Raw genomic sequence first — 27,671 nt, 5'->3', positions numbered from 1 at the left:
CTTTCAAACAGTGATGTGCTCCACTGAAACAAGAAATCAAGTGAGAAGATGGCTGGACAACCACTGATAGGATTCAATAGTGCTTTTAAGCTGCAAGGCTTGTCCTGCTTTTTCTTAGTTCCTTTCCAGTTTAGATAGCATGGGGTTTGCATCTTTCAAAACAAACAAGTAAACAAGTTCACTTTTGAAGAAAATCAAACAAATTGATGTAGTCAGTGGTGTGAGTGCAAAAATCTTCATGTTAGTGTCAACATAGCAGTCAGGTTTATCAGAACAGGACAGCAAGCCAAAGGCTCAGCTGCCAAGTCTTTCAGTACACCCAGTGACCACTTTCACTGCATGCCCGTGAGGTGCTCCCCAGGAGCAGAACAAAGCTCACAGCTCTGCAGAGGAACTTACCATCTTTCAGTAAGCATTTTTTTCTCCACTAAGCATTCCCATAGTGATATAATTGTGAGGTAGGCCTCTAATTAGCATTAAGATCCTAAATACCCTTGAGGAGGAAGGCTGGAATATTTTGAGATTCTTTCTCAGATTTCTCACAGCAATACACTCCATAATTACCTTTCAATTTACAGCCTAGATTTTACTCTAACCTCTAATATTTATATTTCTTTTATCACTCACTTGTGTCTCAGTAGCTAAACTCAGAATTAATAAATTATGAAGGGAAGCAAACAAAAGATTGCTTCTAACTTCAGAGAAGAAAGTTCTGAGATCAACAATTCAGGCTTTCTTTGCAGTTTCATCCTACTGCCATTGAAGCAGTGTACTAAGTGTCTTTGACATTTTGCCTTTTTTCATCTCAGCATTCAAACTAGCCACTGTAGTGGAAATGTTCAAAATATCACCTAGATCAATCCTGTTAATATGTAATAGGATCTGAACACACTCTTCACAGGTACCAATTTGAAAATGTACTGTGTGCCGTCAAGTGTGAATATTTGAAGGAATTATTTTACTGTAAAAAGTGACTGTAAAAATGGCATTGTGGAATTTTATCACCTCTAGGATTTCCAAATCAAATGAGTGCACTTTACAAGTACAATAGAGGGTTGTTTTTTTCCTCCTAGTGTATTAAGCTGTAGAACCAAATCAGGATCCAGAGGATGTGCTGAGCTCCTTCATTCCTGTGCATCAGCACAGGGAAAACAGATATACATGCTTTGTAGGCCAAATGGGGACTTCATTTACACTCTGATGGCATATTTAGCTTGATTCTCATCTTGCATGTGAGATTTTTACTGTTCTTCATGATTTGCACCTTATAACTGCAATCAGCATCTGACTGTTGTGTTCAAAATATGTCTTCACTCTCACTTCAGTTTATTTCGGTGGGTTTAGACAGATATACCAGACCTGTGCTGACATCTGTGAGTCATGAACAAGAAAGAACATTTTCTAGCCCGCATATTAATGTTTAATCACTGACAAGAACAAAAATGTAAATATAAATATGTCTTTTAAAAAATAAACCCAAGTATTATGCAGTGCATCTGGAGATAAATGTAAGGAACAGGCAAACAAGATACGTTTTTTAGGTAAATGAGAGTATGCCACCTTTGTACACCATTTCAGGGCTGCTACAGCCCCACAAACTTTGAAGTAAAGCAAGCACAAAAGAGTTCCACACCTTTATGGCTGCAGGTGTCTTAGCACCTGACTTTATCACCCTCACATAAATAAGCTGGTTTCTAGTACTGTTTTCTTTATTACACTTCTAGGTTTAATCTTATTTCTCTAATGATTTTTCTTTATTTGTGACACACTTTTATGTAAGCAAAATTGATAAAAGTATGAATGAGACTGTCTAATTTCCTCCTTTCAATTCCTGAAACAACTAAGTGGCAGCAAATATTTACATATCTGTTTGGAATAAGCCGGAGTAGAAATGGAGCAGAGGGATGTCTTTCCATGCTGTTCTATGTTAAAATGAAGGCTTGCCTTGCTTCTATGTCCTGTTCTGGTTTTGTTCCTATGCTGAAGATTTTGGCTTCACATGTAATAGCAGCAACAGAAACAATAATAAAAAAAAAACCAGAAATAGTAATAAAAGTAACAATTATAACAACAATAACTACTAGTACTAATACTAATAATGTATTCTTATTCTAGAACACAGCAGGAGAAGTACTAACTACCATAGCTGGAATAACTGGAGTTGTGATAACTGTGGCTTTAATTCTGATCATGACTTCATCCACTGAGCTCATCAGAAGGTCATGCTATGAGGTGTTCTGGTACACCCATCACCTCTTTGTGGTTTTCTTCACTGGTTTAATAATCCATGGTATGGGGTAAGTGTCTGCATGAACTACATGGGGTATATGTACACAGTTGAGATGAAACACCATCTAAATCTACAATCCTGCGCCTTTCTACTAATAAACTGCTGGGATCTTTGGTGAGATTACAAAATGAGAACACTGAAGTTAAAACACATCACTTTTCTGAGGACTGAAAGTGTCCTTTAGTTTATTCAGCCACTCTTCTACCATTTTATAACCTCCACCTTACCAGTGAATGAACTTTCATGCTTGGGAACTGGGGACATTATAGATCAGGAATCAAATCTTTGTAGATTCAAACTGGTAAGGGATAGACCTTATGCTCATAGCTCTTGTAAGGCATTTTGCAAGAGACCTTGTAGAAGATCGAGAAGCTTTCAGCACGTTGCTTACCCTATGGTAGGTGTCCATGGCCATTCTCCTCTGCATCCATAAAGGTAAAGTGATTTTGACCTTTCTCTGCAAGGACCAGAACCCCAAATTTCCTCACCATACAGACATACTGTGTAGTAGCGCTAGGTACTATACTACAAACCAGGTTTAAATGACTACAGTAACAAACAACTCAGCCTTGTGACTAGCCCAGTCAGATGGCTTTTATGGACACAGATGACTACCTGGTTGCTAATTGTCTCCCTGTTCCTCAGCACAAAAGAAAGTTCTGTCCTCTTAGAAGAGGATTCTATTTCTTACAGTGAGGGACAGCAGATTCATAGGACCTTTCCTGAGAAGCTCAGGGACTGATCAATCCTCTGTCAATGCAAAGTGAGAGCAGGAAGGTGCTTAAAGCTGAAAACATTTCTATCTTCTGTTTCCAGCTCCACTGGCAAAATCTGCTTCTCACTTGTGTGCTATCCTCCATTTCCTTTTCTCATTTCTGTGTGATAGCATTCATGTGAGTCTACATTCACATTCTAATTCAGTGAGTGCAGTTTTGAGGTAAATCTCATGGTCTTCCTCACCGCCTAGGTTTGGCTCATATCATGGTACAATACCTGGGCTGCAAAACCCAGTGTTTGGGGTGGAAATACACTCACAGGAACACATTGCTGTGTGCCAAGAGCTAACCAGTGATCCATTCACAGGACCAAGCCAGACTTAGTCCTAAACCCTAGGTAGCCCTCAACCATGTCCAGTGAGGGGCCCTCAACAAAGATTGCTTTGCTCCATAGATCTTTTCCTGCTGCCTAGCTTGTGTGCACATGGCCGCGAGCTGTAGTTAAGCTTTGCAGATCCAAGGACAGACATTTGGTGTTCACAAAATCACAGAATGGTTTGTGTTGGAAGGGCCATAATGATCATCTAGTTCCAACCCCCCTGCCATGGGAAGGGACACCTCCCACTACACCAGGTTGCTAAAAACCCTATCAGCCTGTCCTTATTATCATAATATGCTTTTTATGTCTATTTAATAAAATACTCAGATGCTATTGCCCACCACTGAAGTATGTACAGACCACGACTCTTTGACAGAGTGGAACTTCCTAGCCCACAGAAGCATGTGCATGTGCCTGCTCTCTGGAGGTACATGGATGGCATCATCATGAGGCAGGGAACAGGCCAGTACAATGTTTTGTGGCGTGTTACTTTTCTCACCTCTTTCCTTGTGGTTTGAGAGTTGCCACATCCAATTTGGCTTTCAGTGTTCCTGAAGTTGGCCCATTTTACAATTAGTCCCATTTTACAGAGGCAGAGCTGCAAGCAAATGCTGTAAACCATATCCTGGCCCTCTCCCCTCCCTCTCTGGCAAAACTTTTAGAATCTAACTTCAAACTACTATAATGAACCCTTTAAAACCTCCAGCTTTGTAAGCTCCCTCTGTCTAGCCAGCTGACCAGCACTACTCAGGCAGAGACTTCCCCAAAAATGGGACACTGGCTGAAGAGCCCTATCAATACCATTCAATGAGCACTCTGCTCGCTCCAGGCTGGGAGTGCACTGCAACAGAGCTTCCTTCTGCCCCAGAACATCCCTACCACTACCCTGGTAATGAAAAAGAGTCAAACCCCAAAGTTTCATCCACCTCCCACTTCTTTCTCCTTCCCAGGTGGCTGAACAGACCTCACTCAACCTAACTCCTTTTCTTTCTGTCTGAACAGGTGGCAGAGCCAAACTAAGTATGCAAGCGAAAATTCAGAGAAACAATATGAAACAAACAGGCTGTCCCCATAAAAATCTTCCTTCTCTGCCCACAATCAACACCAGGTGAAACCCATTTAAACTGAACAGTTAGGATTGATATATTTTGAAAAAATCACATCATTAACATTCTCAGAAGTAAGGAAGCTAGAATTTAGTATGTTTAGAGAGTGTACATCTAATTACACTCTTCCAACTTTATTTGTAGTTTTAAAAAATGCATTTAGAAAGCAGTAAAGGAAAGAGAAGGTCTGTCACTATTAAATTTTATCACTTTACTAAACACTACCAGATGCTCAAATACAGAGGAGGTGAAAGAGCCTACTCCAAAGAACTTGGAAATCAAATTTTGCCACATAAAGTAAAATGTACATTTTCTATGCAAGGGCTCTGCACTTCAGCTGCACTGATGGATATCAATATTATAGCACACTTCTTGCCTTTGGTCAAAAAATCACTGCAAAACTAAAGGAAGGGTAATCTGAACAGGAGATCAGAACAGGTTTGAAGTGGCCAGTTCTCAAACTTTCATTTATCTCAGAAGTGGCATTTGATTATTAGTGCAAAAGGTAGAGAGACACAGAAACCTTGGAAAGAAGCATATCACTGATGAACATTTTTGTTTTAAGTCAGCTTGTCCGAGGTCAGACGCCTCAGAGTCTGCTGCTTCACAATGTCACTTACTGCAAAGATCACTACTGGGAATGGGAGAATGCCACTCAGTGCCCTCTGCCACAGTTTTCTGGCAACAAACCTGTGGTAAGAGTGATGTTTGTCTTGTGTTTTTAACTTACTGTCCTTTCTTGGGAGGCCAAATGTCTTAGGGAGCAAGGGGCTGGAGCGTATGCTAGTGACTGGCACTTAGTCTCATATTTAGAGAGTAGTTTCCCATTCCTCTTCCATGACCTCTCCCTGTGCATTAAAATAGTGATCTCAACCTCCTCTGTAATCAGGATAGACACATGCAGGTGAAGAGTATTGTGTACAATTTTGATGTCATTAACAGCAATTTTTATTTCTGGAAGATCCTTTAGTTAGTGAAGACTAACGCTCCCTTTGAAGGGTATGAGTATCAAAATTGTGCTCTATCCGATCTATTGTATGCATTTATTTTGAATAATTCAGTATCACCAATATCCTTGATGTGCTCATTGCACAAAGACAGCATCCAAGTGAAAACCTTATGAGGGTAGAGATACAGAAAATACAATAGAACTGTAAAGCTAGGGATGCAAATTAATATTATTATTTTAACTAATAGTACTTTAGTATGGTAGTTTAAATACCAAGGGAGAATAAGGTGGAGAGAAAATCATGTCCTTGCTTTGGGGCACATGCTTCATGCTGTCCAGCCTTGATGTCTTAAGTTATGTAAAAAGGAGAGAATTTGAAACAATGAATTATGAAAGGGAAAGGCACAAGGCAGGAAAAACGTCCCATGGAAGGGTGATTTTGCTAGAACAAGATTGCAAATCCACAGGGGGTAATTAAGTAGCAGACTTGTACAGTATGTCAGATGTCTTGCATACAAACAAAATCATTTAACATTTTCAGCTCAAGATTTAGGTTGCTCATATGCAAGTGTCTGTTGTTTCTTCCAAAAAGAAAAAAACATACCAAAGGAAATCCTAAAGTAAAGGAGAAAAATTAGCATTCAGTGTCTGGTAGCTCTTTTAATGGCTGACATAGATTTTTCTTAAACTAAACTATTGTTAGCCACTATCCAACCAGCATATTAATGAGAAAATGAATGCCTCTCTAAAAATTTCAGCTACAATGTCACCATAAAAATCAATACATGGCTACACACCATGAATACAGACACAAGCTTGCTTCCAACAGCATGTCTTGACATTCATTATCATAAAACTAACTGGAAAGAACTTCCACTTCTCTGTGTTAAACCTATTTTGTCACACTTTCCTGCCTACCCAGGGCCATACTTGCACAGTCACATTACTTTAAATGGATTGTGATAATACCACATGGCATATAGATCATCGATATGAACAGAACCTTGCTGGATGTGTAACGTGCTATGGTGTGATACCTGCTAGACAGCGCAGATAAATAGCACAGACTCACTCAGAGGCTAAAAGGCCACGGCGAGGTTTGTGCAGCAGCGGCAGGGGCTGGCGCGGGTGGGACTGAGCAGGGAAGGGACACCGCTGCTGGGACAGAGTGAAGTGACACCAGAGGGCACACCACGCTGGCCACTGCTCCTGGGGCAGGCTACCACGACAGAGGCCCTCTCTCAGTCACGTCACACCTGCTCCCCTGCTCCATATTTCAGCAGGTAGGAAGCAGCCCAGTCTGGCTCCCGCTGAGGACGATGGAGCACTCCTCTTGCACCCGGGGCACCCGGACTTTTATCCTCACAGCCTCGCCTGAGCCACCACCGCCCCACCTCAGTTCATTCTCATTACAGGAGGAAACTCTACTTGGGCAAGAATACTGATGCCCTGATTAGCCAGCCAGGAGTTGCTTAGGAGCCCATCTCTCCTGGTGGATGCCCCGTTGTCCCAACCCAGCCAAGAGATATTTTGGATTGAATGCTCCATTGCACTGGAGTGATGGCACATTTAAAATTCCAGCTGAGCTCTCGCACACGGTAGCCTGCAACCTTATCATTCCTGTCACATGCTTTTGTTTACAGGTAGCACAAATGGAAGGGAGGAAAAACAGATCTCATCATTACTGTGGCTTGATATATGCAAATGTATTCAAGACATGAGATTACCCACTGTGCAGAGACACCTGTAGTATTTGGGGACAACGGATGTGTTGAGTTTCTGCTTTAGCTGAGAATCTTCTGGCTTATGCTGGTTTCTTCCCATTATTAAATCATGCTTCTTTTTTTTTTTTAATTTAATTTTCAAGACTTAACCTTGGGAAATCGCCACTCCACCCTCTTAGCACTTTCTAAGGAAGCCACATAATTTTATGGCTTGCTTCTCATAAAAGACACTTTATAACCCCTGTTACCCAGCTTGTGGAGCAAAGTCAATGTTTCAGCAAGTAAAGTTACTCTTTGACGATTTTAAAAGCCACATGATCGTGGCATATTCAGTTTGCTAGAATGAGCTGCGTCATTAACAAAAGTGGAAATAAAACAGTATCTCTTCCAGGAAAAAAAAAAAGGAAGGATTCTTTTTAAATCATGAAGATTCAACTACATTTAATTATCTTAGCTATCAGTGCAACTCAGTGAGATGATCAGCTCGTATACTTGAATATCCAAGTATCTCTGATTGTTACAGGGATCAGTACATACAATTAGCAAGTACAAGCACAGCAATCAACTGCAGTACTTAAAGTATGACCAACTTAGTATCCCAGATCAAAAAAAAGCATTTATTGATAAAGAGTTGACTAATGGATTAAGTGGAAATGAATCCCATTTCTCTAATTGAATATTTGGGGCTTAATGTTTTCTCATGACCACTCCAAAATACTTTAGACTTTGGAGGAAAAAAAGGTTGTAAGGCTATGGGTAATACTGTATAACTGTACACATCTATACAGCTTCAGGTCCAATGACATCTATATGTAACAACACCTAAATACATTAATCATTTGCCTTTCAATAGGAAAAGATTGTAAAGGACTCCTCTTGGCCAGAGTACAGATAGATATTAGCACTGCTATTGGAGTGTATTTGTGAGGGAGTCCCATATGTCTATTCCACAAGAAAGCCAGAACTGCTACAGCAGCAACACAAATACTCTCTTGAGAAAGATGAACCAAAAATCACAGAAAATCAAATCATTTTACCTGCTGATTTAAGCCAGAAAAGCAAAGTATTTTTATAGACATTCAAATAAATGCTGCTTTTAATTATGCAATTTTCTACAGGCTTGGAAGTGGGTTTTAAGTCCTATGGTATTGTACATCTGTGAAAGAACTGTTAGGTTTTGGAGATTTCAACAGGAAGTCATCATTACTAAGGTATGGAACATAGCTTGCACATCTACATTATAAAACCCATTATGTCAATAACTTTTTTATCATTTATAGGTAACTTCTCTATGTTAGGACCTCATTTTTCACCCCTAGCTTCAGCAACTTTTCAATCATAAGCATGCTTTCAGCCAAGTATTGATTTTAGGTTTTGCATTTATTCCAATAGCAAATCCATAAGAATATTCCATATGGGACCAAACTTGATTAATGAAGTACCAGACTTTACCATGACACAAACACCTGCTTGTGGTCTCTCTTTTTAATGAACTAAAACCATGTTCCACTGCAGTTAATGCCAGAGACTACCTTGACTTCAGTAGAAGAACACGGTTTTTACTTTAAAATCTGGAGGCTTCCAGGAGATGAAGGAGTTACATTATAAGTTAGCATATATAGTTGAAGCTTCGCTAATACCACTGTAACAACTTCTCCCAGCTGTGTGTCAAGGGACTATTTAAGTCACATCAGAATAGATTGAGGATGTCACTATTGAAGCAGCTGAGTCCACATGTATCAAGCCAGCGATCAGAAACAGGTGTATCTTGTGTGAGGGGAACAGGATGTTGAATAATTCTTGCTGCTGATTTCATGGAGTGGCTGTGATCTGAGAATCCCAGTATACTATGTGTGACATACAAAACTGCTGCTTAACTGAGATTACCTCTTTATAAAAGTGCGTTAGGATTGAGCTCACTGTGCTTTTTTCTTCATAATCCCACAGACTTAGCAGTGTTACATGAGAGTAAAACTAGGAATTAATGAATTATTCTAATCAATTAAGAAATACTTTTGCACAGGTTACACCAAGAAAATTGACAAATTGTTGAATTGTTACAGCCTTTCCTCTGCCTCTTGCACTCAGAAGTCAAGCTGTCCCACAATACATACTGCACATACTCTCAAGCTATTGGGCAACAACACTGCAACGTGCAGGTTAGGGTATCTGTGACCTAATGAAAACAAACATTTACCCTTCTGAATGAAAATAAAATTTGTCCCTTTGTCATTGTTCAGGTGGTGACACATTCCTCTGGAGTCCTTGAGCTTCACATGAAGAAACATGGCTTTAAAATGGGAGCTGGTCAGTATATCTTTCTACAGTGTCCATCTGTCTCACAGCTGGAGTGGCACCCTTTCACCCTCACCTCAGCTCCCGAGGAGGAATACTTTAGTGTCCACATACGAGTTGTTGGGGATTGGACTGCAGCCCTTTTCAAGGCCTTTGGAGCAGAGGAAAAAGCTTTCAAGGAATTGTGGATGTTACCAAGGTTTGAACAAGAGACTATATATTTTAAAATGTTACTTCTACATTTTAAAATAAATGTTAATATTTTAACTTTAATTAATTTTGCATGTGTTTTTTATGATACATAATTAGATTATCGTTCAGGATTCATAAATACAGCATTATGCTAAAAAACACCACAAACAAATAGCCATGAACTGGGGCCAGCAGCTACCAAGAGGATGTGATGACTAATCCAAGATTTAAAGTCCATGTCAATGGACTACCATCTAGATCTCTAATACCTATATGTACACCTAAAGATCTCTATTTTGAATTATGATTGTTTAATAAATGACGCTGGAAAATATCTGCTAGATTTGTGCCTCTATGCTTACACTCATGCTCTGATGGTGCCCATCACTTACCATCCAAAATTCCAGCTTTTCCCTTTCAGTTACTTAGATAATCTGTGGTCCCTGAAACTTCTGCCTAAAACTTACTTCTTTCTGACAGTCTCCTTCCATGCTGTCTCCATTTGCCGAACTCTGCTCCACTTTATAAACATTATTTGTGTTCAAATCCTGTATCTGCATCATCTTAACACAAGCAAAAAGTTGATGGTCTCTTGCTCCAAGTTAGCAGGCATCCTCTGAGCCATCCCAACTTACTCCAGCTAAGGACATGGCTCTATACATAATGGATTCAAACCATGTAGCTCTGCTCCTGCATTGCTTGCAGGAATAGGGGAGATTTTCAGCAACGAAGAGCCCAGCACAGGATCATTTAAATTCTGGTGGAGTGTGTAGGGCCTGGGACTAGAGGGACTGATTTCCCCCTGGAAAGTTTATAGACCCCGTGAGCTGCAGAAGTTTGCTAGAGGGTGGGTGTAGAGAAGAAAATCTGGTCCAGTCCTTGCATTGTATCAGTTAATAAGAATTAGAAATGAAATCAGAGCCTTTGTTAAAGGCAACTGGAATGAGATGTATGGCATTTCAGCAGAACTGGAGCAAAAATTGTTCAAAGTGATTGACAGCAAGTGTAAAAAATGAGAAAGAGAAAAACGTTATCAAATGTTGCTTGCCATAATGCAGGGCTGAAATTAACAATACTTTCATATATAAACACTCTTCTTTTTAATCTTGTTGGGGTGCCTAATGACATCATTCAGTTGCTTTCTTGCTATGTACTAAAACCAATATTTCAATAGTTAAACTAGCAATAAAGCAAAAACCAGATCTTTTTCACAGTTTCAATATCTAAAGATATACACCAAATTGGTGACTATATTAAAAAATAACATTTAGCAGAAACTGAGCAGATGTAGCAACCAAGTAATAAGGTAGGGTTAAGAACAAAACGTGTTTTTTAATTAATAAAAGAAGATTACAATAAAATGCTCATGCATATCTATAGGTAGCAAAGGCAGTTGTGATTTCTGACCAGTTTGGGAGCTAAAACCATAGAATACACTATTTCTGTGAAGATAATCAAGTTCTATATTATGTCACTTAAGGATTTTGGCTGACTTAATTGCTGTTTTAATACATTGCCCCAAAATCTAACTTCTCTTACAGTCAGGAGTACTACACAATCATCATGGTGATCAGCAAATGTTTAAACTCAAAAAATAATCATAGAATCTGTTAATGATACTTTTTCAAAACTAAATATTTCTCCTGCCTTCCCCATAAGTATAATTTCTTTTCTAATGAAATTGTGGACATGGATACGATGAATATGGACAATCCAAACTACAGCTAGAAAGTCCATAGTCCTATTTTCTACTTCTCTTTGGCAAATGCAAATGTAATATTTTTTGTCACTTTGTTTCCTGTCTTTACCTTCCTCCACTCTGTCTAGATCAAATAAATGAGTTGCATAGCTCAGTTTCTCCTCCTCCTCTTTCTCCTCGCTGTTTGTCTGAGGCTTTGTATTTGGCTAAGCTGTATAGCTATGGCTGAAGAAGGCATTCAAACCAGTGATGGGATCTCTGTCACCTGAGGATTTAGGAGCAGACTGACAAGACAAATCTCTCCAAGGAATGATTCAGAAATAATTGAACCTGTCTTATAGCACAGCAACAGACTAGAGAATCCTTGAAATTTCTTCCAGATCAATTTTTTCTCAATCTACTGACAACGAGAATTGCTTCCAGCCTCACATTGAACTACATAGAAAGTTTATCTGAAAGCTGCTCTTAGGCACTATACATATATACCATAAATTAACCATATTTTACAGGAAGTTTTGAGTGCTCAAAAAATACTGGGCTGGGCAATAATCTAAATAATTGCACACATTAAAAAAAAAAAAAAATTCTTTATGTCTAAGGTCAGATTTCCAGAAGTTATGCCAGAGTAGCTGTTTTGTTTGCTACCGCACTTGCAGAGTATTCTGAATATTGAAATAAAAGGGAAAATGTTTGCTGGGGCTTTTAAAAAACTAACAATAAGGTTTGAGATATATTGCGTCCCTATATTTGTGTGTAGCATCGCTTGGGGATCCCCCTTTCTCTTCCTATTAAAACACTTCATTTTAATTATGTGTGCCTATTTGTTTATAGTATTTGAGAAAAAATTTTAAGGATGGTTCATGCAATAAAGAACAAAAAACAACAGAAAATCTAAAAGGAAGAAAAAACTTTTTTTCTTTCTAAGGACTGGGTGTTAGTGAAACCATCTTCCAGAGCATGTATGTTGTATAAAGACAGGCTGGAAAGAGCACTCCAAACTACTGTGTGCATTTACACTTCATGTTGCTAAAGGAATGAATCTGATTATTCAGTTACCTTTTTCATCTCTAATTTTGACCAAAAGTAATTTCTTGGCATCAGCAACATTGATTACAGGAGGTAGTAACATACACAAGCATTTGTCCTTACATGTTTTGTCTTTACATCAGATACTAAGTACAGTATTATGCCAAAAATGTATTCCTGAAATACTGCTTTTTCAGAAAGAGCTGAGAAAATAGTAGTACCCTTGCATATGATGACCTTTTTCTTGCCTTCCCTTTTATTACTTTAACTCAAATACAGAACTTTTAAAAATGATTAATATAATCTGTTCCTCTTCATTTTGATATGTACAATATAACAAATAAAGCTCTAAAACAGGATGCTTTTCAGTAATTCATAATTAAGTATGCAAATTCCACAGCTAAATTTGGACATGCAATTATATGACTAATCACATTTCAGAAAGCCAGAAAATTGCAATTGCATGCTTAAATAGATGGCCAGGCCCCAAACCCACACGGGTGCTCTTGTTCTCTCACTTCAGAAAAGACAGTTGCTTTGCTATTAAACGGCAACCACTGAAAATTAAATGTATTTGTACAGACAATTTATGTGCCATCTTAGACATGTCTCCTCTCTTTTATTTTAACAGCAATTCAGTTTTGAAAATGCACAGCCCAACAAATGTTAACCTTTCTGTCACTTTGTGCGTTGTTGACTCTTGACTAAATGTCTTGTTGCTGTAGACTGGCTGTGGATGGACCATATGGATCTGCAACCACAGACATCTTCCGTTACCAAGTCAGTGTGTGCATTGCAGCAGGAATTGGAGTCACGCCATTTGCCTCTGTTTTAAAATCCATTTGGTACAAATGCTGCAACCCTAACACAGTACTGGCACTGCAGAAGGTAGGTGGGAAAGTTTATTGCTTCATTAAAAAGTTCCACAAGTGAGCCTACTTAGCCAGGGGAGAGAGGCAATTCAGAGCTAGAGGCTCACTTGAGTGCTTTAACTCTGAGAAGCAGCCACTCCCTTTTCAGTTGCCTTAGGAACTGTTGTGGGGTGAAGTCTCCTGAATTCACTGTGATTCCCCAGGAAAGAAGGTAGCTCTAGCTGCAGTGTTTTTAGTAAAAGTTGAAGAATCAGATTTTCAATAGCAACTGGAGATAACTGTGGAATGTCTTTCATAGCTAGACAGATAATTAGAGAGCTACAAGAGAAACTTACCCTCTTTCTTACCAAAAATAAATCCTGCAATGTCATCTCAATCAGAAGTGAAGGGCAGCACTTGCTCTTTGCCTAGCTGCAAGTTTCATGAGGATCCTTTGGCAGTGTGTCCTGGTCCAGAATGCTGCATTCAGCAACCATTTTCTGCTTTTCTCACATTGCAAAGTCAGGATATTGACCAGCATAGAAGGAATAAAAAAGGCATTTAAGCTCCAGATGAGATGCATATATCAAGATGCATATTACTCCATCAAACCACTTTAATTATTTTGTTGAAAAAATATATTTGGGTCTATAAGGCAAAGATGGCACCCATTAAATTAACATACTCTTGATTTTCTAACCTGTTATATACCTTCTGCTGATGGCATGTGAGGCAGCACTGGGGGAGGCTAGGTGAAGAAGAGACAGTAGGTGAAGTGGGGTGAGGGCAAGAAGGTAACATAGAAAAAAATCAGCATTAAACGTTCTCTTCCATATCCATCATGGCAAGTGGTAGCTTGTGGACATTACAGCTTCTTTTAGCCCATTTTCCACTGTAAAAGCTGAATCAGGAAGTGTTCAACATTTTGCATTTAAGGACAAACATTGAAATTGCATTGGAGTGGACAGATCTCTGAAAGGGTCAATACATATGGAGCTGATTGCAGGACCAAGGGGCTGATCTTTTTAAATGAAAGAGTGTTAGAACTGGCATCTTAATGACAAGCTGCCACTGAAAAAGCATCTGGGATTTTAGTAACTGAGGAGTTGAGGACAGGTTCAAATCGCCAGGGGGGATCTTTGAGGCAGAAAAAGCACTGAGGAGGGAGGGAAATAGAAATACATGCTATATGTGAAAAGAAGTGTATTTGCAAACACTACGATTGTACCAGGATGATCTTTTCCACTGGAAGGAGAGCTATGCATATGCATATAAACTTTATATATGTATATTATGTATATTCTACATGTATACAAGTAGAAGTGTTGTTATTATTGTCATTGCTGCTATCTTAAGGCGAAAAGAACAGAATTTAACTATGCATCAACAGTATACCTGAGGGTGTTCATTCATAGCTTAGGGAGAATCTCGGGTAAGTGTGCCTGAAAAAATAAATGCATCATGCATTCTGTCATGGTTTTCTGCTAGAGTGTTCACTTTTTGTAAATTCCTGTGAAATACAAAATTATCAGGATTGCCTTTTTCTTATATCTTGGCTTCCTTATTGGTGCAGTGGGAATAGCAATGTTTATTTTTCATAGGTGTTATGAGGCTAAATTTCATCAGTGCTTGTAAAATATTTTGAAAGTGTGGATAAAAGGTCATGGGGAAGTTCATAGCATTACTTAAAAAAATTTAGCAGTCATCTCAGTGAGAGTGATTAATCTCAGGGTAGCTCCACATTTTTTTTTCCATTGGTTAAAAGCTTCCACTTGTGGTATAATTACAAATAATTTAATCTTCCTCAAAGTATTCAGCACTCTCTTTCTGCCATGATGAGTACCATAGAAATGTCTATTAAGGAAATAAATAAGAGGTTTTTCTTTTTTTTAACAACTTCATTTTGATTTGAGTACAGCTATCATTACGCTTATTGAACGAATATTTCTTAGTGTTGCCCACATATGGTTGAGATATAAATACTCATAGTTTCCATAATGTCTGCAGCTGTATAATTTAAAAAACCCAACAAATCAAAAGGACTACACATTTATCTAATTGATTCTTCACAATTAAATAGCCTTAGAGCCCTCATTTCCCCATCATTTTTTTGCATGTACTGCTAGTCATGGCTGGAAAGTTTCTACTGGCTTTAGTTATGCATAATATGTTGGGGTTTTTTTCCCTTCACATTAGTGGTCTCATTTTTCAGATCAATTGCTACTGAAATTGATAAAATTGTACTGATCCATCAGATTCTAGTGCTAGAAAACATTTTCTCTTCCCTACAAAAGACATAAGAAAGGTCCTACTGAGTACCACCAAATATCCATCTAGCCCAGTATCCTGTCTCCAACAGTGGCTCTTTATGAACACCTAGAGAAAAGTATACAGACCAGAAAAATCATATGGTGATTGGTTTTTAGGGGACACTTTCTCACCATTGAGCAACTCGTAGCTCAGTAACACCTTGATATGAGAGCTGTACCTCTGTCTTTAATATCCCTTTGTAGCTTTTACTTCCATGAAGTAGTCTAATTGTTTTCTGAATCCATGTAGACATTAGACAACCATAACATGTTGTGGCACTAAGTTCAGCTACATACTGAGAAGAAAACAAAATCAGCCTCTTCCATTTGTTTTGAGACCAACTTCCCTGCCTGAGGTAAATCCCTGCCCCAGTCCATAGCCTTCTGCACAAAAATCTTGTCTTGAAGACCCAAAAATCTAGACTCTTTCTTCTGTCAAATGTAACCATCTTTCTGATCTTATCTGAGAACAGTTAAAGCTTTTTGCTTCATATTTAGGAATATGGATTTGAACCTTGTCATGCATTTATAGGAAAGGCTGTTTGCTGCCACCCTAACTTGAAGTCAGTGCCTCCTGTAGGCTGCCAAACCCCCACATGCCCCAGGCTGCAGGCACTGCTGTGCCTTACCTGGAGTGGCTCCCTGAATTAATTACACTGGGGAAGACCTCTGATTTTTTTTTGTATGCTGCAGCCCACAGGTAATGTAGTACACTCAAGAGCAGGAAGGACTGGATGCTTGCAGCGAGGTGCCCAGCTACAGGTTTAAGAGGTTTTTGCAGGGATTTTCATGTCTACGATGGAGCAGCAAGAGTCAGGGATGAGAGATGTCCTCCTTGGACACCCCTTTAGTGAAAAGCTGGCTTTGCCCAGAGCTACAGGTCCAACTCTGCCTTCAGGGAGCAGGGAGAAACAGACGGATGCTTATCAACAAATAATTATTAATGACTTCCCTCATGATGGAAGCTGATTTACCAAGAACGTTCTTTCACCTTACAGGAAAGAGGTAACACAGCTCTTGCTCTTGTCCGTTGTACAAAATTCAGGATGCGGGAAACTGAAGGATAAATATCCATGAATTGCAAGGGAGCAGAGCATTACAGAAATAAACGACTACTCAACCCCCTGCATCACAGATCTGATTAATAGCAATACTGCATCTAACTCAATTTGCAAAAAGAGCACTTGGAAAATTTAAGATAGTTTGCTTGGGCAAGCCATCAAACTGATGAATGCAATTGATGGCAGTAGGGTGGGTGGAGACAAATGAAACATAAATCTAAACCAGATTTTTAAGGGTCCTAAAGAATTGCAGTCAGTTAATAGTATGAAGCTTATAAGAAAAAAAACGGATTCAGAATAATTTTTGATTATAGAAATGCACTGGTGCTACTTTATTCTACTGTTTTAATAAGGATTAATTTTTTTGGTTCATTTATTGTATTTTAATTGTACGTGTAATATGTTGTGCTATGCTATGGACAGTCAGTGTAAAGAAAGGAAGACTTCTTTGTAAACACCGTTTATTTTAACATATTAGACTAGAAGTCCTCTTTGATAAAAGGGAAACTAATTCCTTTTACCCGTAGGCCATCCTTCTTCACTATCTCTTTTCTTTCTAAGATTATAATCACAGCCAAGAAGAATACTTCGTATAATGACAGTCTTTCTTCATCACCAAATGCTCGCCACCTGTAACACGAAAATAAGAGGCAACTCAATGGGTGCCGTGGGATGAGCTTAAGGAATGTCTGCAGCTTCAGAAAGCTGCATCCTTTCCTGAGAGGGCTGTGCCAGAGGTGGCTTGACCCAGCTGGTTGGACTGGCAACAGCCAGGCCTGCAAACAGCTAAAAGCACTCCTTCAAGATCCATAGTCTGATGTTCTGGAAACCAGTTCCCCAAGTTGAAGACCATATTGTCTCAGCTCACTGGCTAGCTTTTTCTTCCTCCTTCTCTGAATGTGCTTATCCCCCAGTCCTGCCCACATGCTCCCAGTTGCTACCCCATGAACAATTCTTTATTTGTTTAGAAATACATATCTCCTCTCCACACACATGTACTAAATATACATTTCCACAAAATGAACTGCTGAAAAAACTTGAGAAATAAGATGATCAAGTAGAGTCTGGGGGAAGAAATTTCACACTATAAATCAACAGCTATGGTGTGATACAGACTGACAGCACTCAGTGGGCTGATTTTCGAGGTGCTGAGGATATAGAACAAGTGGGGACTTTAGGACTCAGAGACAAAAAAGCTACATAAAGGTTAAGGCTATAAATCTTACCTAGTTTTGGTAATTTAAAATAATGCTCCTGTTGGCCACAAATATGAAATTCTATAAAGTCAGTGGGCTTGCTTTTTCCTGATAACCTATGCCAGTGTAAATCAGCAGCAACCCCCCTCCATAAAGCAATGAGTTCATATTTAAGGCAAAGTATTGAAACAGAAGGGGAAAAAGCAAACAGCCAAGATGGTTAGTACTAAAGTTCTACAGACAGTCTTATTCCTGGGCTGTAAAGATACCCTACTTAACCCTGAATGCCTTATCTCTGTTTCTGGGATCATACATCATTTATATTTCTTACATAAACCACAGATGGTCCCTTATAGTACACTCAGATCTAGGAAGCATCTCAAATTACTGTTAGTGTCTTTTACCAAATCTCCACTGAAGCATGGTATTACCACGTTTTTCTCCCACCACCTTACCAGAAGTCTGACAACCTAGTATATTAAATCTTCGGGAAATCTCTTTATAGGTTTCTGGTTTCTTTCTTTGGTTTTTCACTTCAGAAGTGTCCAATACGCATTTTTACCTCATTGATCCTGTGGAAAAGGGCTACAATTTCCAAAACATTAGAGTTACCACAATGATTGCTTTGGGGACATACCTTCCAGGTCACCTTTGAGATTGCAGTACAATAAAAGACAGAGGGGCTGGTGAGCAGAAAAGGAGATCAGCTGGAGGAAGCTAAGGGATTTTGCAACAAAATAAAAATCACAGTTACAATAAAATAAGTTCCAATTATCCAGTTTTTATAAGCTTAAACATTGTCTTTCATGCTGTTCCTTTTACATCTGAAATTGTGTATTTTTAGACTTCCTCCATGTTTGTGAATTACATCTTTGGATAAATTATGAAAATACACAGCCTGCAGAGGCCCATTCAAGGTTTGGCACCATCTGGTCAAAAATAATGGTGGAGTGTGTGGCAAGAGCTACAGAATTCAAGTAATAAGAATTGCAATGAGATTTGTCTTGTAATTGCACTGCAGACTGCCATCAGGGTAGTGCCTGGGCAGACAGGCTGGGAATTTCAGACATTCATCCTCTGGGTAGTACAGGAACTCACAGTGGAGTCATCTCTACATCTGGATAGGCTTCATACAAGGCACTGAGCTGAAACCAGGGGATGGACTGGTCCCAGTCTTCTACACAGCACAGCACTGCTAGAGGAGATTTCCAATTGGGAAATCATGACTGTGATGAAGACTCCTTAAGGTAATTCCTGATAGGCCTAGGAGGGCCTGAGTCTCAGTGCATCGATAAGACCTGGACAAGGGAATCTCATCAGTCCTGAGGCAGTTCCTGTTGCAAAATTTACTAACTTGTACACAGACCAGACATTTGCAAATGGTCATCAGAAACCATTCCTGCAGAAATGGTCATACAGGACAGCCTTCTAGAAATAGCTAATTAGTTACAAGATGTTTTATATGCAGTTAAGACAACAGATCACAATAGATCATGCACATGCAGGAGTGGTCACAATAATCCCTTGACAGCTGGCTATAAAAACTGCACAGAAAAAGGTTCTTGTGGACTCTCACTGTTCCAGCTGAAGATGCCAGAGGAAGGATTCTTGAAATAGAAACTTATCATCATATGGACAATGATTAACCATCTTCTTTGAAAGATTTTTTTCCTATGCAAGCATTACCTTACGCCAAGATATTAATAAATTAGCTTCTTTCTTTAAAAAAACGCCAAAACTCTGCTATAGTTTTGATTTACTTCAGTAGAGTAGGAAAAATAAGCCATAGGAATGATTAAAGGATGCCTCTCAGTGACAGATCCCAGGAATGTTTGGTTTGCCATAGACACAATTATAGGATGGCTTGATCCCAGCCTCTAATTTCTACCTGCAGAAAAAACTTTGATAACAGGCTCTCCAACCCAATAGACAACAAACAAAAAAAGATGAAAAATGAAACTAATGAAATCTGGATGAGAGAAACTGTATCAATTTTTGATAGAGAGGAGCGTTTCAAACAATAGAAAACTGATCAAGAGATAGCGGTCCATTTTACCCCTTTGGCGACTGTAAATTCAGTTTCAGGTTTGTCTAGGAACTAGAAAAGAATTATAGATTCAGGTTTCTCTAGGAACCAGATGCTCCAATTTAAACATGAAATATATTTTTTAAAAACGGGAATAGGGACATTGTCTCACCTGTTTTATACAGGGTATATGACTTGAAGAACAAAACTATGTTTTGGCAACATCAACAGTTAACCTATGGCTAAGTCTTGAGGAACAAGGAATTCTTTGTGTCAATGCTGAATGAAACTGAAATTAAATAAATCCAAATTTTCAAATAATCATCAAGTTATTTGCAAGAAATGAAGGGCTAGGTATTACAAATCAAAGCTGAGATGCACTGGCAGGGGTATATGGGAAGCTCGTCCATTGCCTATTTTCACTAGCACATTAATATATTCACTCATTGTTTAGGATGAAAATCAAATTTTTAAATCATCAAAATTACATGTAATGATGTTTACAATAAATTTAGAGTGGAGAAGAGTCAAACACTATATGGTTAATGAGTTGAGCCAGTAATTCAGAAGTTTCATTGAAAGTTTGCTTCTTGTTAAATCTCTTTACTTTATTTGACAGGTTTATTTTTACTGGATTTGTCGAGACCCATCAGCATTTGAGTGGTTTGCTGATCTTCTGTTCCATTTGGAAACAAAAATGGCTGAAAAATGGAAAAATGATTTTCTAAGCTATCATATATTTCTTACTGGCTGGGATGAAAGTCAGGTAATAATGAAACTGTTACAAGTCTGAGTTAATGTACCTTGCTTTTCCAGTATGGTAACATATGGAACAGGAACAGCTGAATAAATAAATGATGGATGAAGGAGAGAGACAAAGAACTGTAAATATGAAGACACTAAGATGTCTGTTTGCTTCTCACATTTAGGAAAACAGGAATGGAGAAATCAAGCCAGTGATTCTTCCACTCCTACATCTTGCCTTGGGCGAAGATGGTTACCTGGTGTCTCACAGAAAAGTGCATAGAGCTTTCAGGAGCTCGTCAAGGGACATTTTCTCTACGTCTTAGGAACAGTCTTTCATTAGATTCTGGCATTTTTGTACTGAAACATGGAGGGTTGTCTAAAAAGTGTAGGTTTCGTTTACTCCTATTATTTACTGTAATTTCTGTTGTGCACATCCATATATATATATCCAGTGCATTTTTGAAAACTGCTGCACTTGGAACATTTTGGCAAACAACTTCACGGTCTAATTCATGTTGTTTGAAAAGACATTTTCTCTGATTGACTATAAATTTGCCATCTCATAATTTCATTGGATCATACCACCTCAGGCACTTAATTCTTAGACTGGGTCAATATTATTCAACTTCTTTAGTCTTTACCTAAACACAAATGTGTTGATTTTCTCTCTCTCTCTCTTTCCTTTTTAATGGATCACTCACACCATGCAGTGATTAAGTTAGGCACCTGCCAGAAAAACGCTCACAGGAAAGTCTTTGCTCTACTTTTTTATTTCCTGCTGTCTCTGTTGAATGACTGTCTAGTAGAGATGAAAAAAATACAGATTTCATAGAGCTTTTCCTTTTCTGCGTCTGCTGATACAAAAACCCTATTGTTTCTTTCTTCTTTCCTTAGAGCTTCTGACAAGTAATAAGGTATGTGCATAAAGCTGTATTCAGAAAAATCTACTCCCATTGTGAAGTATACCGCAGTTACAGAAACTACTGCTCTGCATTAGCAATATCACAGGGTATTACCTAAAACCTGCTGTTAAAGAAGCTATTGGGGACAAACACAAAGTTGTCCTAACAAAACACAAAGTTGCCCTCATCTCTCAACTATCACCTCACTTCGCTCTTGGGCAAACATCAGGCCAGAAGTCAGGTAGGGTGACAACTGTTCTTGCTGGGGCATCTGTCTCTCTTCACTCGTGTGCCCTGCACTTTTTTGAAAGGCCTTCTTCTTCTCTTCAACCCTATCATCTATCTCCACGCCTGTCGGAGGAATGGTCTTCAGTGGCTTTTCCTCCTACTCTGACCTGGGCACTGTGCTCAGTAACAGCCTCACCTTCTTCAGATACCCACAAAGCTCCCTCATCTTACAGGACTTACTTATTCTTAGTAAATTCCTGTTCACTCCTCAAAATTTGAGCTTCAGCACCAGTAATATTTGAGTGATATTTTACTTCTCCCCTAGCAAAAATCAAAACATTCTCTGCATTCTCTCCCTGTCTCACCATACAGATGACCAGTAGTCAAGTGAAGCTGAACCCGAGGAGGATGGGCATTTTTCACCGTCTAGCACATCCTCCTTTACTGACACGTGTCTCCTCCTCAGATACGTTTGTTCAATGCTTTGAGCTCTTTTCAGACTCCATGTTGGCAACAGATGGTCAAGCAGATAAGGCACATGGTCTGCCTCTGCTTGGACGGGCACTCGTGTTTCAGCCTGCTGCTCCCTGCAATACCCCTGAGTCTCTTAGGCAGTTTTAACACTGTGAGCAATTGCAAAAGCTAATACCAAAAATTCTGGGAAACTTCCACTTAATGGGAACAGCCCATCTTCTCAATGGGACAGTTTTGCTGCAAACAATTCAAAAAATCTGCTGTTTTTTACCTCCCACACTCACCAAACACTTTAAGTTCTTTCTTACACTATTTCAAGTCCTTCATGACAGTGGCTCAAACTAACAAGAAGAAGCTTTTAGAAACATGACATCTTGTGACAACTTTGCTTGACGAGAATAATTGTTTTGGTAAGGAACACGGAAAACTCATTAGAAGAAGAAATAAACAGTATTCCCAGGAAATGGATCTAAATTCCAGCCACCGCTTCTGCAAAAGAAGATAACGATGCTTAGTTCATGCTAGGGCCTGGACTAAATGCAAAGCCCATCTTTAAACTTACTTTCCTCCAGTAATTTCTTGGTAGTGACAGCAATGATGATAGTCTGTAGTGGAAACAAGCATATTACTCCTACCTAATGGCAGTACAATTAGGAGTGACAGTGGTTTTTGTTTTTAAATGCACCTGGGAAGTACTCAGCATAGTAATGGGTGTAATACAGGAGCTGAAGGACAGTAAATGCCCATGAAAATCAGGATTTCTGTCCTGGCACCTGGGAGTGATGCAGCTCACTTGAAGTGGATCATCTGAGGTGATCCACTCTTTGCACGTGCCTCCACCTGAGGAGAAAAGTCAAAACATTGAGGGTTTTACACAGAATCACAGAATATTTAGGGATGGAAGAGACCTCGTGAGATCCTCCAGCCCAACCCCCCTGCCAAGGCAGGCTCACCTAGAGCAGGTTACACAGGGACTTGTCCAGGAGGGTTTTGGATATCTCCAGAGAGGACTCCACAACTTCCCTGGGCAGCCTCTTCCAGTGCTCTGCCACCCTCAGCATAAGGAAGTTCTTTCTCTTATTGAGATGAAACTCTCGAGTTTTAGTTTATGGCCATTGCTCCTCATCCTGCCACTGGACACCACCAAAAATAGTCTGGCACCATCCTCCTGACAGGTGCCTTTGAGATATTTACATGCATTAATGAGATCCCCTCTCAGTCTTCTCTTCCCTAGACTAAACAGGCCTAGCTCCCATAGTCTCTCCTCATAAGAGAGATGCTCCAGACCCCTCATCATCTGGGTGGTTCTCTGCTGGACCCCTGTTTTTACCCCTGCTGAGCTGGTATATCCACTGTCTTTTCCATCAGCACTGGAATGCCTGGACTTGGGTCTTAGGCACTTTTGGAAGTGCTTTTTACAATTCCAGTAATATTGTGAACTCTCGAATACCCCTCTCCCTCTCCCTCTCCCTCTCCCTCTCCCTCTCCCTCTCCCTCTCCCTCTCCCTCTCCCTCTCCTTCTCCCTCTTCTCCCATTTGATAATTGCATGGTTTCCTTTCCTTCATTCCACCTTTCCCAGCAAAGCAGCATTATTGCTTTTGCCTCTTACTTGGAATACATGTTGTTGATTCTAAAATTATCTTGTAAATTTGCCTTTAGGCTACTCACATAGCTCTACACTGTGATGACAAGATGGATGTAATTACTGGTTTGAGACAGAAAACCTGTTACGGAAGGCCAAACTGGGACAATGAGTTCAAGCAACTAGCTGAAAACCATCCTAGGTAAGGCAGGCTGGTTTCTAACCTTGTTAGGTAACTCTTCTCTCAGCATAAACAGTGGGAGGAGGGGAGAGAAAACCCTTCTAAATGACCCTTTTAAAATAATTTCTTCTTTTTTGCTGTGTGGAAAGAAGATTTATGCTTAATGAAGCTTTTAATGAAGAAATCTCGGAAAGAGAATGCCAATAAAATCTAATTTTTGGACAAGAAAATCTAATATTTAGAAGTATTTCAATATCCTGGCCTTTGTCCAGATATAATTGAAACACACAATCCAATTACTGTTCTGCACAAAGGACAAAGTAGCATTAATTTCCCTTGAAGATGGTTATTAAAGAGATAAACTGTGATTTTTTTCTTATGATGTCAAGGATATGTTTGTTCCCCTAACATATTTGGCTGCTCTTGCAAGACTATGCTGTTCTGTTATTAGTTCATCTCTGTTGGCAAAGACAGTTCATTTGAACTTGGTGGATTTGCTAGTGGTCTGAGAAAAGCTTCTTTGTTCCTGAAAGCCTTTGAAGCAAGAATTTGAAATATTTTGTGTTCAGCAGTAGAAAATTCCAGAATCTTTGTGACTTTGTGATTTCCAAACATTTACCTGTTAATGCAAAATAAAGGCTTGCACTTGGGAGACAGAGATACAAAAAGAAAAAGGAGAAAACTTTTTTTAAAAGATGAAAAAGACCCAAGAAAAAGCTGAAAGGGAGGAGATCAAAGAGAATACAGTAAGCTACAAGAATACCATAAAATTGCAAAAATAACAGTAACAGAGAATTCACTTGATGGAGGTCAAAATAAATACAATCAGGAAATATGAAAGATTGAAAGCATAAAAAGGCCAAGAAATAGAAAATATGACTTTTGAAAGACCTTTCATAGGGATTCTACTATATAAACAGCTTTTAAAGTTATATTTGAAACACTACTTTTTGTTAGTTACTTTTGTTAAGTACAGATGAGATAAAAATGTTTTTCTGCTGCTTAAGGGGGAGATGGGCATTAGCTTTCTATACTGGATCTTGAGGTAGTTCTGTAGAAAGCCAGTCCTAAACTGACAGAAAAATCTCCATTTTTTTCCTGAACCTAGATGCCCATGTTTATGGTCAATGTCCAACCTTTTAAAGAAAACCTTGCATGAGATAGGGATTCCTAATGAGAAAAGAATACCCTATTTTTTCTTGCTCTGAGTTATAGAAGATTCAAGAGTCAAACTGAAGAGTTTCTACTGTGTAATGAATCAGTTTTAGGAACTGACTAAATTTTGGGTCCCTGCACCTAGGTTGACAGAGTTCCCCTTGGCTGCAACAGTGTCTTTTAGCAGATTAGCAGGAATACACCGCTGCAGGTTAAACCTGGTGCAACTGAGCACCAGAGCAATATGGGCATGACTGCTGGGGGCTATGGCTTGGGCATCAAAATCATATCCACAGCCCCTTTGCTTCTTTAGAGGAGCAAACATTTTAAACTCATGCTATCACTTGTCACTTCCTCTGCGTTTATGCAGACTGAGCTTTCCCCAGCAGCATAGCACGTGTGCATCTGTGTTTGCATATATGTTTTAAAACAATAAGTGTAGTGTACTTGGAGGCAAACCCTTTAGGCAGTTTCTAGCAGGCAACCAGGTTACCAGCTCCCTGTAATGCTTGTGCGCATATGAACACAATTGTTTGTTTCATTTGTCATGTTCTTATTTTATAAGAAGTACCTATTTACAAATATTAAATCAGCCATTTTAAAATTGTTTGGCAGAAAAGTGTTAGACGTGGTGGGGAGGGGGGAGGAGAAGAAAACTCAGAAGTAACTGAGCATTTTGTATATTTTTTAGGAAAAAAATTAACTCAGCTGGAGAAAAAGCACTTAAAATTTTCAGTGCAAGCAGTATGTTTGCCTCTCTGATTGAGAAAGATATGAAGATCAAAACCAAAGAGTACCATTTAAAACAGTCTGTGACCTCTAATATAGCAATCCTAATAAATAATGTAATAAGACATAATAAACATGAAAGTATTAAAATTATTATTCTCTAATGCAGCAACACAAATTATACAGTATGTAACACAAAATATACAGTAACACAAGATTTTTCAAATGCATTTCTCAAAAAGCCATTTGAAAAGATGCAAAGCTGGAGGCAGCCAAAAGGTACAGTGTATCCATTTACCCTGCTACTCTCATGTTTTTTGTTGTTATTGTGATTACAGCAACAGTATTGGTGTATTCTTCTGTGGACCCAAGGCTCTCTCTAAGATCCTGCAAAAGACATGCAATTCATACTCGTCAGTTGATCCAAGAGGAGTTCAGTTTCACTATAACAAAGAAAGTTTCTAGGCTGTACTTCTTAACTGTATATAGGTATTACCAAATTGTGTATGTTTTATCACCTTCTCCCATCCTCTACTCATTCTGCAGCATTCAGACCAGATATTGAGAGTTCCAAATTGAAAGAGCAAATTGACTTCAGTGGAAACATGCCATCCTATGCCAACTAAAGAATTGGACCCCTTCCCTAGCCTTTTCATTGCTTACTTAATGATGCTATGAATCCCTCTACACTGTGTGAAAAAACCCACAAACCATAACCTTTGAAGAAAAAGGCATGAGTAAAATGGACATTTAGAACTGTACTTTGCTGTTGTGTATGACTGCAAGCAATACATTCCTGCTGTTTAAATCATGCCCATTGAAACCATTTGCCTTCCTGGTGTCTGATTTTACACTCATACTGCACATACATCCATACCCACACTACATTTGTGCCATAGCAATACTATTTCTATACACCCTTTCAAATTCCAAAGGAACAAATTAGTTTTGCCCTACCAAACTGTGCACCATTTACACCTGTCATTTCCGTGGGAATGGTGTCTGTGTATGCCATGGACCAATATGTACTAAGGAAACTCCAGAAATTTTTGCACTCAGCAAATGCATCTCCTGAGACATGCAACTGAAACCGAGGAAAAAAGTTTCATTGACAGAGTGATTGAGGTGGGAAGGCACCTCTGGCTTTTACTCAAACCCTCTTGCTCAGAGCGGGTTCTGTGAAAAGAGGAGCAACATTAGCATTCTTCCATTTCTCAGGAATCTTCTCTCATCACCATGACTATTCAAATATAAAGAATCCCTCAAGTTCCCTCAGCACTTGTGGATGCATCCCATCAGTTTCCATGGACTTGTTTAAAATACCCCTAATCTGATCTTCCTTCACTGAGGGTAAGTATGAATTGTTTCAGATCTTCCAGCTTGCCTCAGAAGCCAGGGATCTCTGAATGCAGCCTTATCTGTAAAGACCGAGGCAAAACAGGAATTGAGTACCTCTACCTTTCTCCATGGCTTTGGGCGCCAGGTTCCCCCCCCACTCAGCAGCAAAGCAGCATTTTCCTAGCCTTCCTTTTGCTAATGATGCATGCATAGCAGCTCTTCTTCTTGCCCTTCACTTCTCTCACCAGATTTAACTCCCAATGGGCTTTGGCTTTCCTGACCCCATCCCTGCACACTCATTGTCTCTATTTCCTGCATCACTTGTCCTTTCTTCCATCTCTTGTATGCCTTCTTTTGTGCTTCAGTTCTGTCATGATGGATTTGTTCAACCATATGGGCCTCCTACCACCTTTGACTGGCTTAGTCCACAGCAAGAGGGATCATCTCTGATCCTGGAGAAAGTGGTTCCTGAAAATCCTCCAGTTCCCCTGGAACCCTCTTCTCTCTAGGACCAC

The 27,671-nt window shown here is 39.3% G+C and overlaps 1 protein-coding gene across 1 annotated transcript in view; it reads left to right on the top strand.

Annotated features, from left to right (window-relative positions):
* The window catches only part of NOX3 (NADPH oxidase 3), a 39,513-nt gene extending 12,604 nt beyond the window's left edge, over nucleotides 1-26,909 (top strand). The window contains exons 6-13 of the mRNA XM_048298636.1: nucleotides 2,116-2,297; nucleotides 5,057-5,186; nucleotides 8,283-8,375; nucleotides 9,405-9,658; nucleotides 13,102-13,264; nucleotides 20,439-20,585; nucleotides 23,831-23,955; nucleotides 26,157-26,909. Coding sequence (XP_048154593.1) covers nucleotides 2,116-2,297; nucleotides 5,057-5,186; nucleotides 8,283-8,375; nucleotides 9,405-9,658; nucleotides 13,102-13,264; nucleotides 20,439-20,585; nucleotides 23,831-23,955; nucleotides 26,157-26,283 — 1,221 coding nt within the window. The 3' untranslated portion in view covers nucleotides 26,284-26,909. The remainder of the gene's footprint in view (nucleotides 1-2,115; nucleotides 2,298-5,056; nucleotides 5,187-8,282; nucleotides 8,376-9,404; nucleotides 9,659-13,101; nucleotides 13,265-20,438; nucleotides 20,586-23,830; nucleotides 23,956-26,156) is intronic.
* Nucleotides 26,910-27,671: the final 762 nt, after the last annotated feature.

This window comes from Corvus hawaiiensis, chromosome 3 (assembly GCF_020740725.1).
Source record: "Corvus hawaiiensis isolate bCorHaw1 chromosome 3, bCorHaw1.pri.cur, whole genome shotgun sequence".
Taxonomy (NCBI): domain Eukaryota; kingdom Metazoa; phylum Chordata; class Aves; order Passeriformes; family Corvidae; genus Corvus; species Corvus hawaiiensis.
This window is presented reverse-complemented; position numbering and strand designations above follow the sequence as displayed.